At 38.9% G+C, this 13,776-nt stretch overlaps 1 protein-coding gene across 1 annotated transcript in view; it reads right to left on the bottom strand.

Annotated features, from left to right (window-relative positions):
• The window catches only part of LOC762929 (cyclin-G-associated kinase), a 24,720-nt gene continuing 10,944 nt past the window's right edge, over positions 1 to 13,776 (bottom strand). Inside the window, exons 10-22 of the mRNA XM_030978114.1 lie at positions 13,226 to 13,424; positions 12,671 to 12,793; positions 11,455 to 11,588; positions 10,928 to 11,044; positions 9,889 to 9,969; positions 9,243 to 9,360; positions 8,326 to 8,405; positions 7,432 to 7,622; positions 5,465 to 6,555; positions 4,686 to 5,148; positions 3,375 to 3,532; positions 1,528 to 1,656; positions 1 to 439 (exon numbers count right to left, since the gene is read on the bottom strand). Coding sequence (XP_030833974.1) covers positions 290 to 439; positions 1,528 to 1,656; positions 3,375 to 3,532; positions 4,686 to 5,148; positions 5,465 to 6,555; positions 7,432 to 7,622; positions 8,326 to 8,405; positions 9,243 to 9,360; positions 9,889 to 9,969; positions 10,928 to 11,044; positions 11,455 to 11,588; positions 12,671 to 12,793; positions 13,226 to 13,424 — 3,034 coding nt within the window. The 3' untranslated portion in view covers positions 1 to 289. The remainder of the gene's footprint in view (positions 440 to 1,527; positions 1,657 to 3,374; positions 3,533 to 4,685; positions 5,149 to 5,464; positions 6,556 to 7,431; positions 7,623 to 8,325; positions 8,406 to 9,242; positions 9,361 to 9,888; positions 9,970 to 10,927; positions 11,045 to 11,454; positions 11,589 to 12,670; positions 12,794 to 13,225; positions 13,425 to 13,776) is intronic.

Genomic DNA, 13,776 nt, shown 5'->3' with positions numbered 1-13,776 from the left:
GAGGGTCTACTGGGTTTTGCGCAGATCTGAGCCCCATCTTACAAATCAATCGCAAGTCCTCCAATCAATCGCAATTTTGCAGTCTCCTATCTCTTATGTACATAGTTGCGATTGATATCTCTCTCAAACAATTTGCGATTGATATCAACTCTTTGTAAGACGGGGACCTGAAGAGTCCAATGAATGGTGTTACTCCACATCCTCTCATAGTCCACCCCACTCCACAGACGAAATATAAAAACCTAATGGCAGTTAAATCAAGGGGGCCTTAATACCGATGGAACATCCCTTAGAAGAGAGCTTGTGCACCGGATTCTTCAAAGGCTGACCATGCGTCACTGAGTTCCATGAAGATCAGCTTGGCAAGCTCCTCGTTTGGTGTTCCCACCTGCTTGTCGGGGTGGGCAGAGAGCACCGCCTTCCTGTACCACTTCTTCACCTACAAACAAACAAAGAATACGGTCACGGTTTTAAAGACTTTCATTTTTTGGGGGAGTGTTTCACAAATCTAAGATCGACTTCAAGTTGGACTTAACTAGGCAGGCCGTTCATGCCACTAGTTCCTCTAACCATCCCTAGCATTGGTTTCTCAAGGGACGTACAAATCAACCTGACATGGTGGCTCAGTGGTTAGAGGGCCCGCCTCATGAACGGGAGGTCGTCATACCAAAGACTTATAACAATGGGACCTTCTGCCTTCTAGCTAGGCGCTCAGCATATTAGATTGGAGAAGGGTAGTAATAACATATTATGTTATGCAGGGCCCGCTGGAAGAGCAGTTTCATAACTGAAGTGGCTACCCTGGGTAAATAAAACATTATTATTATTATTATTATTATTATGGTCACAAATCTACAGAATTTACATTTTTTGATAATATATTATCCAGTGGCATGAATGGCCTGCCATAGTTCAACTTAAATAGTCCAACTTAAAGTCGACCTTAGTCTTTGTGAAACGATTCCAAGATGTATTTGTCTTGACTTTTAATAAAAATGAATGAAATGAAACTAACAATAACTTAATATTTCACAATTAATATAAAATCAAATGCCAATACAATATACCAACACCACAAGTAGAAACAACACACAAAAATAACAAACATTTTATACATCCTACCCTTTTAAAGAAAGGGGGTATTCAAACATGCCTAGCATTGGAATTGAAGTATAAAAGTAAAATGGATTACACTTTTTTGTGTGCACAAGTCTGTAAATTGCTTGAAAATGTTGATAGTGTCAAGATTATGAACTGTAAATTGCAGGATTGGAAGTGAATAGAGATTGATATATATGATAATCAGTACACCATAGAGCAGTTCAATCAGTGAATTCACTTTTGAGTGTTGGTTTGGTTGAGTTGGAATGCCTTGTAAACTGGTGACTGGCTACAAATGGAGTGAAAAAAGTGCAGAATCATAATTTCATTGCAGTTAATTGTAACTAGATATAAAGGGGCTCTGTAAAACAACACTTGTCTTCATTATTGTTATAAAAAATTCATCATTCAAGCTTGATAGTCTACCTGATTGTGCTCTACGAGTTGATGCATGCCGACAGGCTTCCATCTGTCCTCTCCATCCCATAATACTTGGTGCATGGAGCAGATCAGAGCCCGGATGTTATTCTCCTTGCCTTGTGTCCAGTCTCTCACCTGAGGTCAAGAGTCAAACATCGTAATGACAGAGTAGTCAATTTTCCCACACAAACACGAAACATAAATATCAGTGACAGGAACGCTTTTGAATATTCATGAATGACAAAAGCGTGAATACTCAACATGCATATTCATAATATAGGAAGCTTTCTGGGCATGATTCGATCATACAAAATCATTTGAACCTAGAAGAACACTATTGTAGTTGTTGTTCTTTTAATCCCGCAAAGATACCAGCTACAAACAATCTAAGATCCCACACCTCGTGAAGAATATCAATAACATTTCAGCATATTTTCCAAATCCACAATTACAACATTTCTGAAAAAAGCTTGGTAACAGGAGTGTTACCGGTGTGTTGGCTCAGTCAGTAGAGCGTCCGCCTCACAACCGGGAGGTCGTGGGTTCGAACCTCGGCCGCGTCATACCAAAAGACGTTAAAAGACGGGAGTTGCTGCTACCTTGTTTGCCGTTCAACAATAAGGGATAGAGCAACGTCGATCTGGCGCTACTCAGTGGCTGCCGGGCTCACGATCAATTGGGCAAAAAGAATTTCCATTTTCGGTTTAACTTAATAAAATTTGGAGTGGACTTATTATTATTATTATTATTTATTATTTATATAAGCTTGTGACAAAATTGGTGTCCTACTACCAATGTTCTGCAGGAGAGTTTTCAGTTAAGCTCTGGTAAATGTGTACCATTAGGCTACTTATCATGTGCTAATACAACATACAATAATATAATTAATTCTGTAATCCATTGCGCAATTTAGTTTTTAGCTACGAAGCATGGAATTAATGAACATTTATTGTTTACATGTTTGATTTGATTTGAATAAACCATTTATCTATCTATCTATCTAACATTCCATACATGCCAACATTTGAAAATCAGAAATCTGTACAAATTAAGCTATTTTCAAAAAAAAGAGGAACAATCCTAACTCTCCTATTCAATACTACAGACAAATTTGTACAGGAAGAGGAACACCTGCATTAAAATGATAATTATCTTCTCCCAAAAAGAGGAATGTTCCTCTTTAATCTGAACGGTTGGCATGTATGATGTACCAGGGCCCTGTTTCATAACAGCTTGTGAGCGTCAAGTAACGCACGGCTAGAATGCTCCCCAGGGAGTGGAGATTGTGCACACAGTGTGTGCGGGCAAGCGCTGAATCCAATGACCGGGGTAATTAGTATATTTGTAAAGCGGTTAGAGACATTTGTATTAAGCGCTTTATCAAAATTAAATATTATTATTATTATAATAAAACTTGCTATCAATAACAAAAGCTAAATTTTTCTTGACAAGTTTGCTCTCAGCCAAGCAGATTACATGCTTTCAGTTGCTTACAACAGTTATCGTTACTTGTTATTGATGAAAAGCTTTTGAAATGGGGATCAGTGGGGTGTTTCACAAAGATTCTAAGTCAAACTTAACTCTTAGTTGGACTTAAATATTATGGAGAGCCTTATAATGATATGTATTAAAAAGCAAAAAATTCAAGTATATTAGCCTTTTCATGAACATGAAATCTCCCATGATAATAGAAAATATGAGTGATTTGAATCAACATTTTATGCCTTTTAAAATAACTGTTACAAAATATTTTTAAGGATGCTAATGGCTTTCCATTATTTTAAGTCTAACCTAGAGTTAAGTTTGACTTCGAATCTTTGTGAAACATCCCCAAGAAATTGCTAAAATATTACCTTGAGGACGTTTGGATCTGTTGTGGCTTCTATTTCTTTTCTCTTCATGTCGTTAATTGTCTTGGTTTCATGGCTCTTGGCAGAGGCCTGGAACTTCTGTTGGTCTGAGAGGAGGTTGCTGAAATCTGCCTGCTTGGCTGCTTTACTCGTCATGAATCCTGGACACACACACACAAAATCAAAGACACCACTTGCTAAGACACAACAAAATCAAAGACATGACTTGCTAAGATGCTCTACATCTATCCCACAAAGTCTATTCAAGCCTGTCACAACCACATCCCCGATGGTTATGAGCTTTGTACGCATCATTGGCTTCAATTGCTTTACTCGTAATGAATCTTGAACACACAACAAATCAAAGACATGACTTTCTAAGACGCTCTACATGTACATCTATATCTCAAGAAGTCTATTTAAAGGCATTGTTTAACAATGTTAAATCTGAAATGCATGGCCCTACGTTTTAACTGTGTCTGTGATATGATGTAATATTGACTCCCTAAAAAAATTGCGCTTCAAAATGATCATGAAGTGCCTTTAAAAAAATAGAAATCTTTGAGGGACCGGTTTTACCATACTCATTTTCCAAATAAGACTGTAGTGTAATAATAACTGTTAGAAAAACAAATTTTTAAATTTCGATTTCCAATCATAAATATCTTGATATTCAGATCGGCTTGTAAAAGTCATGGGGTTCCTGACTGACCTAAAGGTTTGTGATTATCATTGCAGCATGAGCTAAATCAAGGATTTTTTTTCAGAATCTGAGACAAAGATACCCAATCCCTTTAAGCCTGTCATAACCACATCCCAAATGGTTTGGAGCTTTGTACGTTTCATTGGCTTGCAATTGCTTTACTCGTCATGAAACTTCCACACACACAAAAAAATAAAAGACATGACTTGCTAAGACGCTCTACATCTATATCTCAAGAAGTCCATTTAAGCCTGTCCTAACGATATCCCAAATGGTTTTGAGCTTCGTACGCATCATTGGCTTGCAATTGCTTTACTCGTCATGAAACTTCCACACACAAAAAAAATAAAAGACACAACTTGCTAAGACGCTCTACATCTATATCTCAAGTTGTCCATTTAAGCCTGTCCTAAGAACATCTCAAATGGTTTTGAGCTTTGTACGCATCATTTGCTTAGCATTGCTTCATTTGTAATGAATACTGCACAAAAAACAAAGACATGGCTTGCTAAGACGCTCTACATCTATATCTCAAGAAGTCTATTTAAGACTGGTACCACATCTCAAATGGTTTGGAGTATACACAGTAGATGTTATCTTCTTAAACTCACCTCCATCTCTCTTGCCTCTTTCTTCTCTACCTCCAATGACACTACTAGATGCAAACCCGCCGGCAAAGTAGTTAGGCTTGGCCGCCTGAGCGGGAGGAGGAGGGGTTGCCGTCTTCTGAGGCATCGTCTGGCTCTGGGGCTGGAACGGTCTATGGGACGGGGACTGGGCCTGTGAGGACATCATCGGTTGTTGCCTACCCGCACCGAAACCAGGGCTCTGCCTCTGCCTCTGCGGACTGGGTTGGCCCCCTCCTCCCATCGCCGGGCTGCCTCCCATCGGCCCCCCTGCAGTGCTTTGGGGAGAGGAGAAGTTTCCAAAGTTGGCGAAAGGATCCACCTTGGCAGGAGGTGGGGTAGGGCGAGTGCTGGAGTGCTGGGGAGTTCTGTTGGAGCCAGACTGCATGGGAGTGGATCGGGGACCACCTTGGTTCCAGCCTGCCATTAGGTCTGGTCCACTGTTGCTCTGCAGAGAAAAAGAGAACAAGTGAAAGAATGTATCAAACAAAGAATGGAAAGAGCAAATATAAACAAGACATATCTCTACAGTTTGAAGAACTAACCATCAAGAAGTGAATTGACTATTGACGGATAAAGTACCAAAGAATATTTGGGAAACCAGTTGACAATGTTTTAAATCTAATCATCATAACCAGAACAACTAGGGAGTTCAACTCCTGTGCATTAAATCATATAGCAAGCATCTCGGGTGCCTGAGTTTGCAGACACCAGCACGATACAAAAACATCATCATTCAATGCAATGTGTCTGAAAAGACAAACCTGTTTCAGAGTAGGGCCACCATTTTGACTGAAGCTGCCCAAGTCACCGAGGAGGTTGTCACTGCTATGCGTCTGCCTTGTCATGCCTCCCTGTGGAGCACTCAGGTTACTCGTCGAAGCGGGTGTCGGCGAAGGAGTTGACCTTGGCTGTGCCCCGAACGGATCAAATAAGGGCTTGCTGGCGCTGGCAGGAGATGACTGACTGCTAGTCCCAGACATACTGGGGGAGGACTGGCCAAAAGATGCAAACGGGTCAAACAAATTGTTCTTTGCCCCCGCACTGCTTGGTTTGCTCTCCTGCTTGGGTGTGGCCTTTGGTGTTCCTTGTTGACTGGTCGGCTGCGAAGCAAACGGATCAAACTTGACATTGTCAAATGGCTTCTCTTGGGCTTTGGTTTGCTTTGGCGCGGAGGGTTGAGATGGTTTGGCTTGCATGAATGGATCAAAAGTATCTTTCGACTGGCCATTTCCAGCGGGAGACGTCCCCATGTTCAGTTCAGCGGTTGAGTCAACTAGTAAATCAAAATTGGTAGGGTCCCTTGGAGGTGGGGCCATGAGATCAGGCTCCGCTGCTGGCTGGGATGCAGGTGTGCTCTCACCACCTATGTTCAATAGATCGGTCGTTTGTTCCGATTGTGACATTGCGGAAGAGAAATCGGCGAAGAGATCCTCTTGGTTGGTACTGCTCTGAGATGTTTCATTGATATCTGACTGAAAGAAGTTAGCGTCATTACCACTTCCTTGTCCCTGACTCTGCTGACTTTGGCTAACCGTACTGTTCTGGCTCATCTCACTCAACCGTTGCGCTTGAAAACTGTTGAAGTCGTCATCATCACTATCATCGTCATCGTCAATCAGGGTCTCGTGTTCCTGGGTTGGGAGCCTCACGTGGCCTTCCGTCTGTGGAGGACCACCCTCTTGCCAATCCAACGTCTGAAAGAAGGGCTTCTTGGCCTCTGCAGGGGCTTCTCTGGGTGCAGCTGGCTTTGGAGGAGGGGTTGTCTGCCGAGGAGCGGTGGGTTTACTCTCTGAAGGTTGCTGCTCTGATCGTTCCTTCTCTAACCTTCTCTGTGCCTTCGCATCCATCTGACCTGCATTAGCAACAAGAAGACAGTGTCAGGACCAACTGTCAGAAACCTCATCTCATATATTTATTCAAATCAAAACATATATTCAACCACAACTAGAATTTTAACAATTGTTGTATTTATATTCGATAGAGACAGAAAAAGGGAATGATATAAAGACTGAGGTACACTTAAATGAAGGGGGGAGGGGAGGAACAATGTACAGGTTATCACATGAAATGCAAAAATCAACAATTAATTTAAATGAATAGATAGGAAAAGGAAAATTTGAAGAGAGAAAAGAGGAATAGGATACTCAACAGAAATCACATAACAAACGACAAACATAAGTAAACAAGAAAAAGGAAAATTTAAATTTCTTCCATCAAAAAGTACTGTAAGCAAACTCACTGCATTAATTTTGAAACAGAACAATCCATTCACATCAGCCATTAGAAGAAATAAACTAATAACCAGCAAAAATAACTAAAATCACATCGAGTTCTTTCACATGTGTAAAAAGAAAACATTTGTGACATGAATGTGAGCCTCGTATCTGTCCATAATGTTTAACTAGTCACATCATGGTCTTCAGAAGGCATAAACATTTGATATTGGGACATGTGAAAAACCCAGGACAACACTGATCTTGTTGTTCTAAGCTCCACCATCCCTTACATAATACACCAATAGGACATCACCAAAATCGTGATGACTGTGTAAGAATGCCTCCAAAATAACTGGCTTAAGTCTGCTAGGGAGCTGTCTCAAACTCAGGTTAAAATACTTAGCCAAAAGCATCAATAGAGTACCGAGCTTGGTTAAGTAATTCACCTAAGTTGAAAACCAAATAAAATACTCTGAACATTTCTGAATTGAATCCTGACTTGGGCGTCTTACCAAACTGGGCGGTCACACTGTCCCACTCCTCCTGGCCAGAGAAGCAGTACTTGGGGGTCAGTCGCTTGGTCTCGAACGTGGTCCAGGGGGGAGGTTTCTGGGACGGTCTATCCTTCTCCGACACCACCACATCCAGACTGGCATGGAAGTGCTCGGCAAACTTGTCCAGTTCAAAGAAGTCCAGCTCGTACCTGGTGATTATACAGAGAGGAAGAAAAACAAAGGTCCAATGTTGAGTTCTGGTCATGCAGTGTGGAATCGATCAGAGAAAGTTGATCATGTAGAATATAAGTATTGGTGTGTACTGCAAGGTTCTGGAATCATCAAAATGATAAGAAATTTGGCCCACTCTTGGTAAAGTTACAAGCACTGTACACAGAAAGTTGTATATGGGACTACACTAATATGTGGCATAAAAATCAGCCCTCATTTTTAAGATGTTACTTGTCATATTTAGAATATGAAAGCATTTGAAGAGCCATGCTTTTCAGGGAACATTTTTTATCTGATGTTCTTCCACACTTGCATAATAACAATAATAACGCTCACAAATCATTGTTCACCTCTCCCCAGAACTCAACCTTCTGTTTAAGACCACTTGCCTCTTACTAAAACAACTATTTTCCTATATTTTCTCTATGGCAAGCTTAATACGCAGAGTTGACGGTAAGAAGCAATCTGCCGATTTTCAAATATAGCAACCATGATGTCATAGTCATGAGGACATTCCTTTTTTACCTATGTGACCTTTGTAAATGCATGTCCATCACAAATATACATCCAATTTTCGTTGGTGGTGATCACACAAAGTACAGGTGACATTAGCAACAGATTAGGTACAGGTACTTCAGTAGTGTACAACGTTGGCAGGATCACAATAAAGAAAGGACTTACCTATTGAAAGAGATCTCTTTGGTTCCTGGTTCTATAAATCCAGTATTGAACTGAAACTGGAACATTTTCAGACCGGTCACCTGAAGTAAGACAACAAATAAAGTATGACATCAAGATGGTATATCAAACAGTAATACGAGGGTGTTCATTGTACATAGACAGTGACAAGGCCTCTCAATTCATACTAATTAGGTGCTCCACTGGCACTGCAATCACCATCTATTCTTAAATATCAGCTAAGGCAAAGCAGCAGAGATGCCAACCTCTTGACATGAAAAACAAGACTGAATAGCAGAAAACTCAACACTATAACTGGCCTGTTGGCCCTGGGCCGGTAAAATTTCAGAAAAATGTTTTACTGGTAAGAACGGTCAAGTAAAATGTTTGCTTTTTCATTAACATCTAATGAGAAAACTGTAAAGCAGAGGTTTTTTTCGGGGTTGCAAGGTTTACTTGTACATGTTTCTATGCAATTCTGCATTTTTAATGGTTTTTTTAATCTTTTTTTTTTTCATTTCAAGAGGGGATATCATATCATCCTATTTCACTCTTATTATTATCATACTAAATACAATAAAATCATACTGGTTGGCATCTCTGAAGCAGGGAACATTTGTTATTTTGTTACCTCTGCATTAGGAAAGAGACCCCTACAGTACTTGAAAGTTAACAGGGAATTACAGACATACAAAAGGATACAATTTGCGGTACCAACAAGCTGGCAATGGTAAAAAGCTTTACTGATTGCATTCATAGTCTGCAAAGATGGACAATGCATGCAGTATCAGTGGTGTACCATAGCAGCAAGAGATGGTCCAAAAGCCAAGGTACATTGTGCATATATAGTGTACCTTCATCAAGAAACAAAACAAAAGCAGTTTTTGCAGCCAGATGAAAAGTCCAGATTGATTACAAACCTTTCCTTGTACTTTTCCACCAAAGGTTGACCGGGCATGATAAACTACAACCATTACATCACCACACACAGGGATATTTAGATCGATGAAAGCACTGGCATCCTCGACCTCAAAACCCCTACAAAGGGAAGAAGATGATAAGGGCGCGGGTTATACCCTTTTGTAGTGGAATACTTTACATGACTTTGTTGCTATTTTCCATTATAAATAATGATTTGAAGGTAAATTTTAATACTCATAATCAAATTTATTTGAGAAATCCAAGAATGAAATATAAACATAAACATCCTTTAAAGGGTAACCTGGCACCAAAAAAAAAACAAAAAAAAACACAAATATCACTTTATAACTTGTTTGACTTCTCGCTTTCCCATGACCTAATTCCCAAATCAAATTAAAAGGAATTCATTTCATAACTAATAAAAAAAAAAATTAGGCAAAGTGAATCAAGAATGTTCTTATGGGGGAAGTTCAAAGAGTTATGACAAACTTGATTTTCATCGTTAAAAGATGAAAGTTTTATGTTGTAAATGACATCACATCTTCTCTCCACTCCTAAAGATATGTATCATAAAAGTAGTAAACATTGGGACTACTAGTTTGATAAGTCTATAAAAGTTTCTCAAGGAATATTGTGCCACTGTACCTCATTCTTTCATACTCTTGAGACGTGGACAGAATCCTCTCCTCGTCATGGAACACTTCACAAAATGGACGGCAACCACTCCTGTACACAACCAAAATATATCAGATGAAGTCATCATGCTTTATCAACTAAACTCTTTGGTGAAATCATCACTTTAAAGAAAGAGGGCTAAACATGTCCTGATAATAGTCAAAGTTTCGAACGAACTATTCCAAATTAATGTGGGCCAAAGGTTGATTTGCACTTTAAATATGCAAGAGTGAAATATTCTCATACACAGTCTGGCTCAAAATGGACAACTTGCTAATTTTCCCTTCTCAACAATAATCATTATTATAATCACTATTTGTGTCTTGTTCCTTTTAGTTTCTGTTTATATTGATCGATTTCGGCTTTTTGATTCATTCTTGCGTTTTACTCTGATGAGTGCAAGACGAAAAAGCTTTAGTATAGCTCTTTTCAACACTATTTTCTGATTTTGTAGTACCAATCATCTTTTCAGTTACATTTATATAGCGCATTACATAATACATTTCAGTGGGCTTTACATTAGATACAATAATATGTATATATGAAGTAATATTATACATATGTAAAATTACTTGAAATCAATTCTACAATACTAAATTACTTTACAAAGAATGACATTACAATTACAATATACTACATTATATCATATAATATGGCCACAAGTACAGTTAGGAACGATACAGGAGAAAATATGTGCCTTTAATCTACCGGTACTCTTAAATGAATCAATGAACAGTGCATCATGGACATCAATAGGGCAATTGTTTTGTTGACATTAGCAACAGGCTCTTTATTCAAAATATCCTTAACCGAATTTCAGTTAGAATAGTTAAATATATTTTCATTGTTTCTTGTTGGTGTTAACTCCTTTCAACAGACTTGAAGAATATCTAACAGACTCCTTGAGATATGTGTGTACAGAATGATATCAGCCAAACAATTTGACAGTCTGGGGATTCAATAATTCCAAGCAAACAATGAGATTGGAAGAAGGAACTATAATTCTCACCTCATCTTATTGTAGAGTGGTACTGGAGTTAATCTCAGGCTTTTAATGAGTAGTACTCTCTGATGGGGCATGATGGAGGCTGTAGGAGATAGCATGCCACTGATATACTCCATGTACCTGGGGGGAGAGCATAGAATTGGTGTTAGGTATTCATCAACTGGTATTAGGTCATTTGCACATGCTGGACCTTACCTATGGAATCAATTGCCACAAGACATATGTTATATTTCAAATGTAGATTGCTTTAAACATGCCCTCAAAACTCATTTGTTCAAAGTGGCTTTCCAGTAGATTTACTTTCACATTGTTGTTATTCATTTTTTGTGGTGCGCATTTTTGTGTACTTTTTGTTTTTCTTCTCCATTGAGCCTCAAACACATTAGTCGTGTGGAGTTGGCACATTAGAAATACTCTATATTATCATTATTATTACATGTACATTTTGTAATTTGTAAAAATGTTTCTTGCTGGGAAAATCTGTTGTTGTTTTCTCTCCACATAAAATTGCCTAGTAATAAAGAACCTACCTTTTCTGAGACTGTGTTATCCCAGGAGGCCCTCGCTTGACGGAGAACATGTAGAGGCTGACATCAACGGTACTGAAGAGACGACAAAACGTCAGGAAGGAAGAGACTATCGTAGCTGAAGATGCCTTGCCATCCTGCCAAAACAAAATCAGATTAAATCATTCAAATACATGTTAACTTGTATACATTGATGACAGCGCTATTGTCGCCTGAACACATGAGGTACCAGCCATGCATTTGTGTGATCTAACACAGCGTTTGCCTTTCGACAAATGATATGTATCATTTATTTAAAGATTTGAGATTGAAATAGAGCATTTAGAAATTTAAGTCATTGATCCTTAGAATCGAAAGCAGCGTGAAATGCTGACGTGAACCGTGTTCTACAAGGAAAGGCCATAGATCCAAATCAAATGATTCTCAACTTGATTTTCCTACCACCCATAACAACTCTCTATATCCTGTATAAAATAGCTAGGCAATCAGATGTATGCGATAGATTGGGAGAACTCGACATCAATTTGGATTTGTAGCGACTCTTCGTGACGACAGGGTCACAGTATCATTTCAGAAATGCACTTGAAATATCTGAGGCAAACAAATCAAGACAATTACTGCTTACGAAAAATAACTTTGTGTCTTCCTACTATGTCTTTGCATAGACTTTGAAACAACACTGTTTGAAATCTACAAAATTGTAAACCTCTTATTGATAAAAGTAGAAAAAAGACAATCTAGTGCTACCGATACATGATAGTCCTGGCAAATAGTTTTTTCAGTGAGAAACATATTTCAGTAATTGAAGGGAAATAAAATGTGATCTATATTTTAAGGTGGTCTTTCTATTGAAGTGGTAACCAATAGACCAGTTCACGGTTAGCACATATCCCAAATAACCATGAATATCCACAGATCTTCAAAACATGAAGAGGTCCCACTTTGTACATTTTGAAATAATCACTCCTACATCGATGGATGTGCTACATAAATAGCCTTTGTTCCCCCTTTTCAAAGAATACTTCCATCTGTGTATCATGGAGCGCACGGCACGGCTTGTGCATAAATGAATAATGATTACATAACTTTCATGAGCACATATCCAGTATTTTTTCTCTGTGTAATTCATAATTTGGTCTGCAATGACCTTTATCTGCTCATGCTCAGACTGCAACTATGAACTGGCTTATTAGAAAGAGCTCCTGTGTGGACTACTCACCATACAGTGTATCACACACACGTTCTTGGGGTCCCTCTGCATCCATAGATACATATTCCTACACACATGATACAGGAGAACCAAGTTGGGTGGTCTTTTGGCAGGGAAGCCACAATCTGAAACCTTCAAAGCAAAAACAGAGAGGGGTCGAATTTAAACAAAACAAAGGAGACAAAAATTCAAACAGATTTCACCTCAAAATAATGTGGAGACAGGTAAATTATGACAAATGCAGGGTATGAGATAATTGTTCTTACACAATTGATAGAGAAGAACCACGTTGCATGTTCTCTTGGCTGGAAAGCCGCAACCCAAAACCATAGTTTGAAATGCAGAAGGGAGGGGTGTCGAAACAAATATTCTTACTAGTTAGCCAAAAACTTCAAACAAAAATTGTCTCTGAAAGAAAAAGTTATACAAATTTTAAAAGAGAAAAGGTGATCACATTTAAACAAATTTTTTACCCAAAACAATTATGAATATGGCAACAAGGAATTTGTATGGTAGTGGGCAATATCTAAACTTGCTTTGATAACATTCCTTTTCAGAACTTACTCTATTTTCAAACTTGGCAGGTCTGTAGGTCCTCTGCGATAGATTGAAGACGTGATAGTGCCCACTATGTCTGGTTTCTAAGAAGCTACGGACATCGTCGATACCGTTCTTGTAGGTGGACTCCAAGCCCTCGGCCGGAAACGACATGACGATGATCCTGCTGGTGATGTAGGATATGTCCAGCTCGGACTTGGTATAGCTGAGAGACGGCAAGCCAAGCAAATATAAAAGGAAGGAAGGATAATGATCACGTTTGCAACAATGCAGACTCTCATATTCAAAGTGTGAGAAACAAGGAGATAATCTCCATTCAGTACTAAAGAAGATGATTGTACAGTCAACCCTGCTTTAGTGACCACCTGTCTACAAAAACCACATTTTTATGTTTCCCTTGAAAATGGTTTCTCGTAGGCACATGTCTACAAAAACCACCTACCTATAAAGACCACTTTTCTTGTCTCCCTTGGGTGGTCTTTATACACTGTATTACACTGCATGAATTCTGAAAGGGTACTAATAATGATTCTAGAAATACAAGAAAACCTTAGAAT

Source organism: Strongylocentrotus purpuratus, unplaced genomic scaffold (assembly GCF_000002235.5).
Source record: "Strongylocentrotus purpuratus isolate Spur 01 unplaced genomic scaffold, Spur_5.0 spur5_contig_811, whole genome shotgun sequence".
Lineage (NCBI taxonomy): Eukaryota > Metazoa > Echinodermata > Echinoidea > Camarodonta > Strongylocentrotidae > Strongylocentrotus > Strongylocentrotus purpuratus.
The sequence above is the reverse complement of the archived record's forward strand: the minus strand, read 5'-3'. Positions and strand labels throughout refer to the sequence as shown.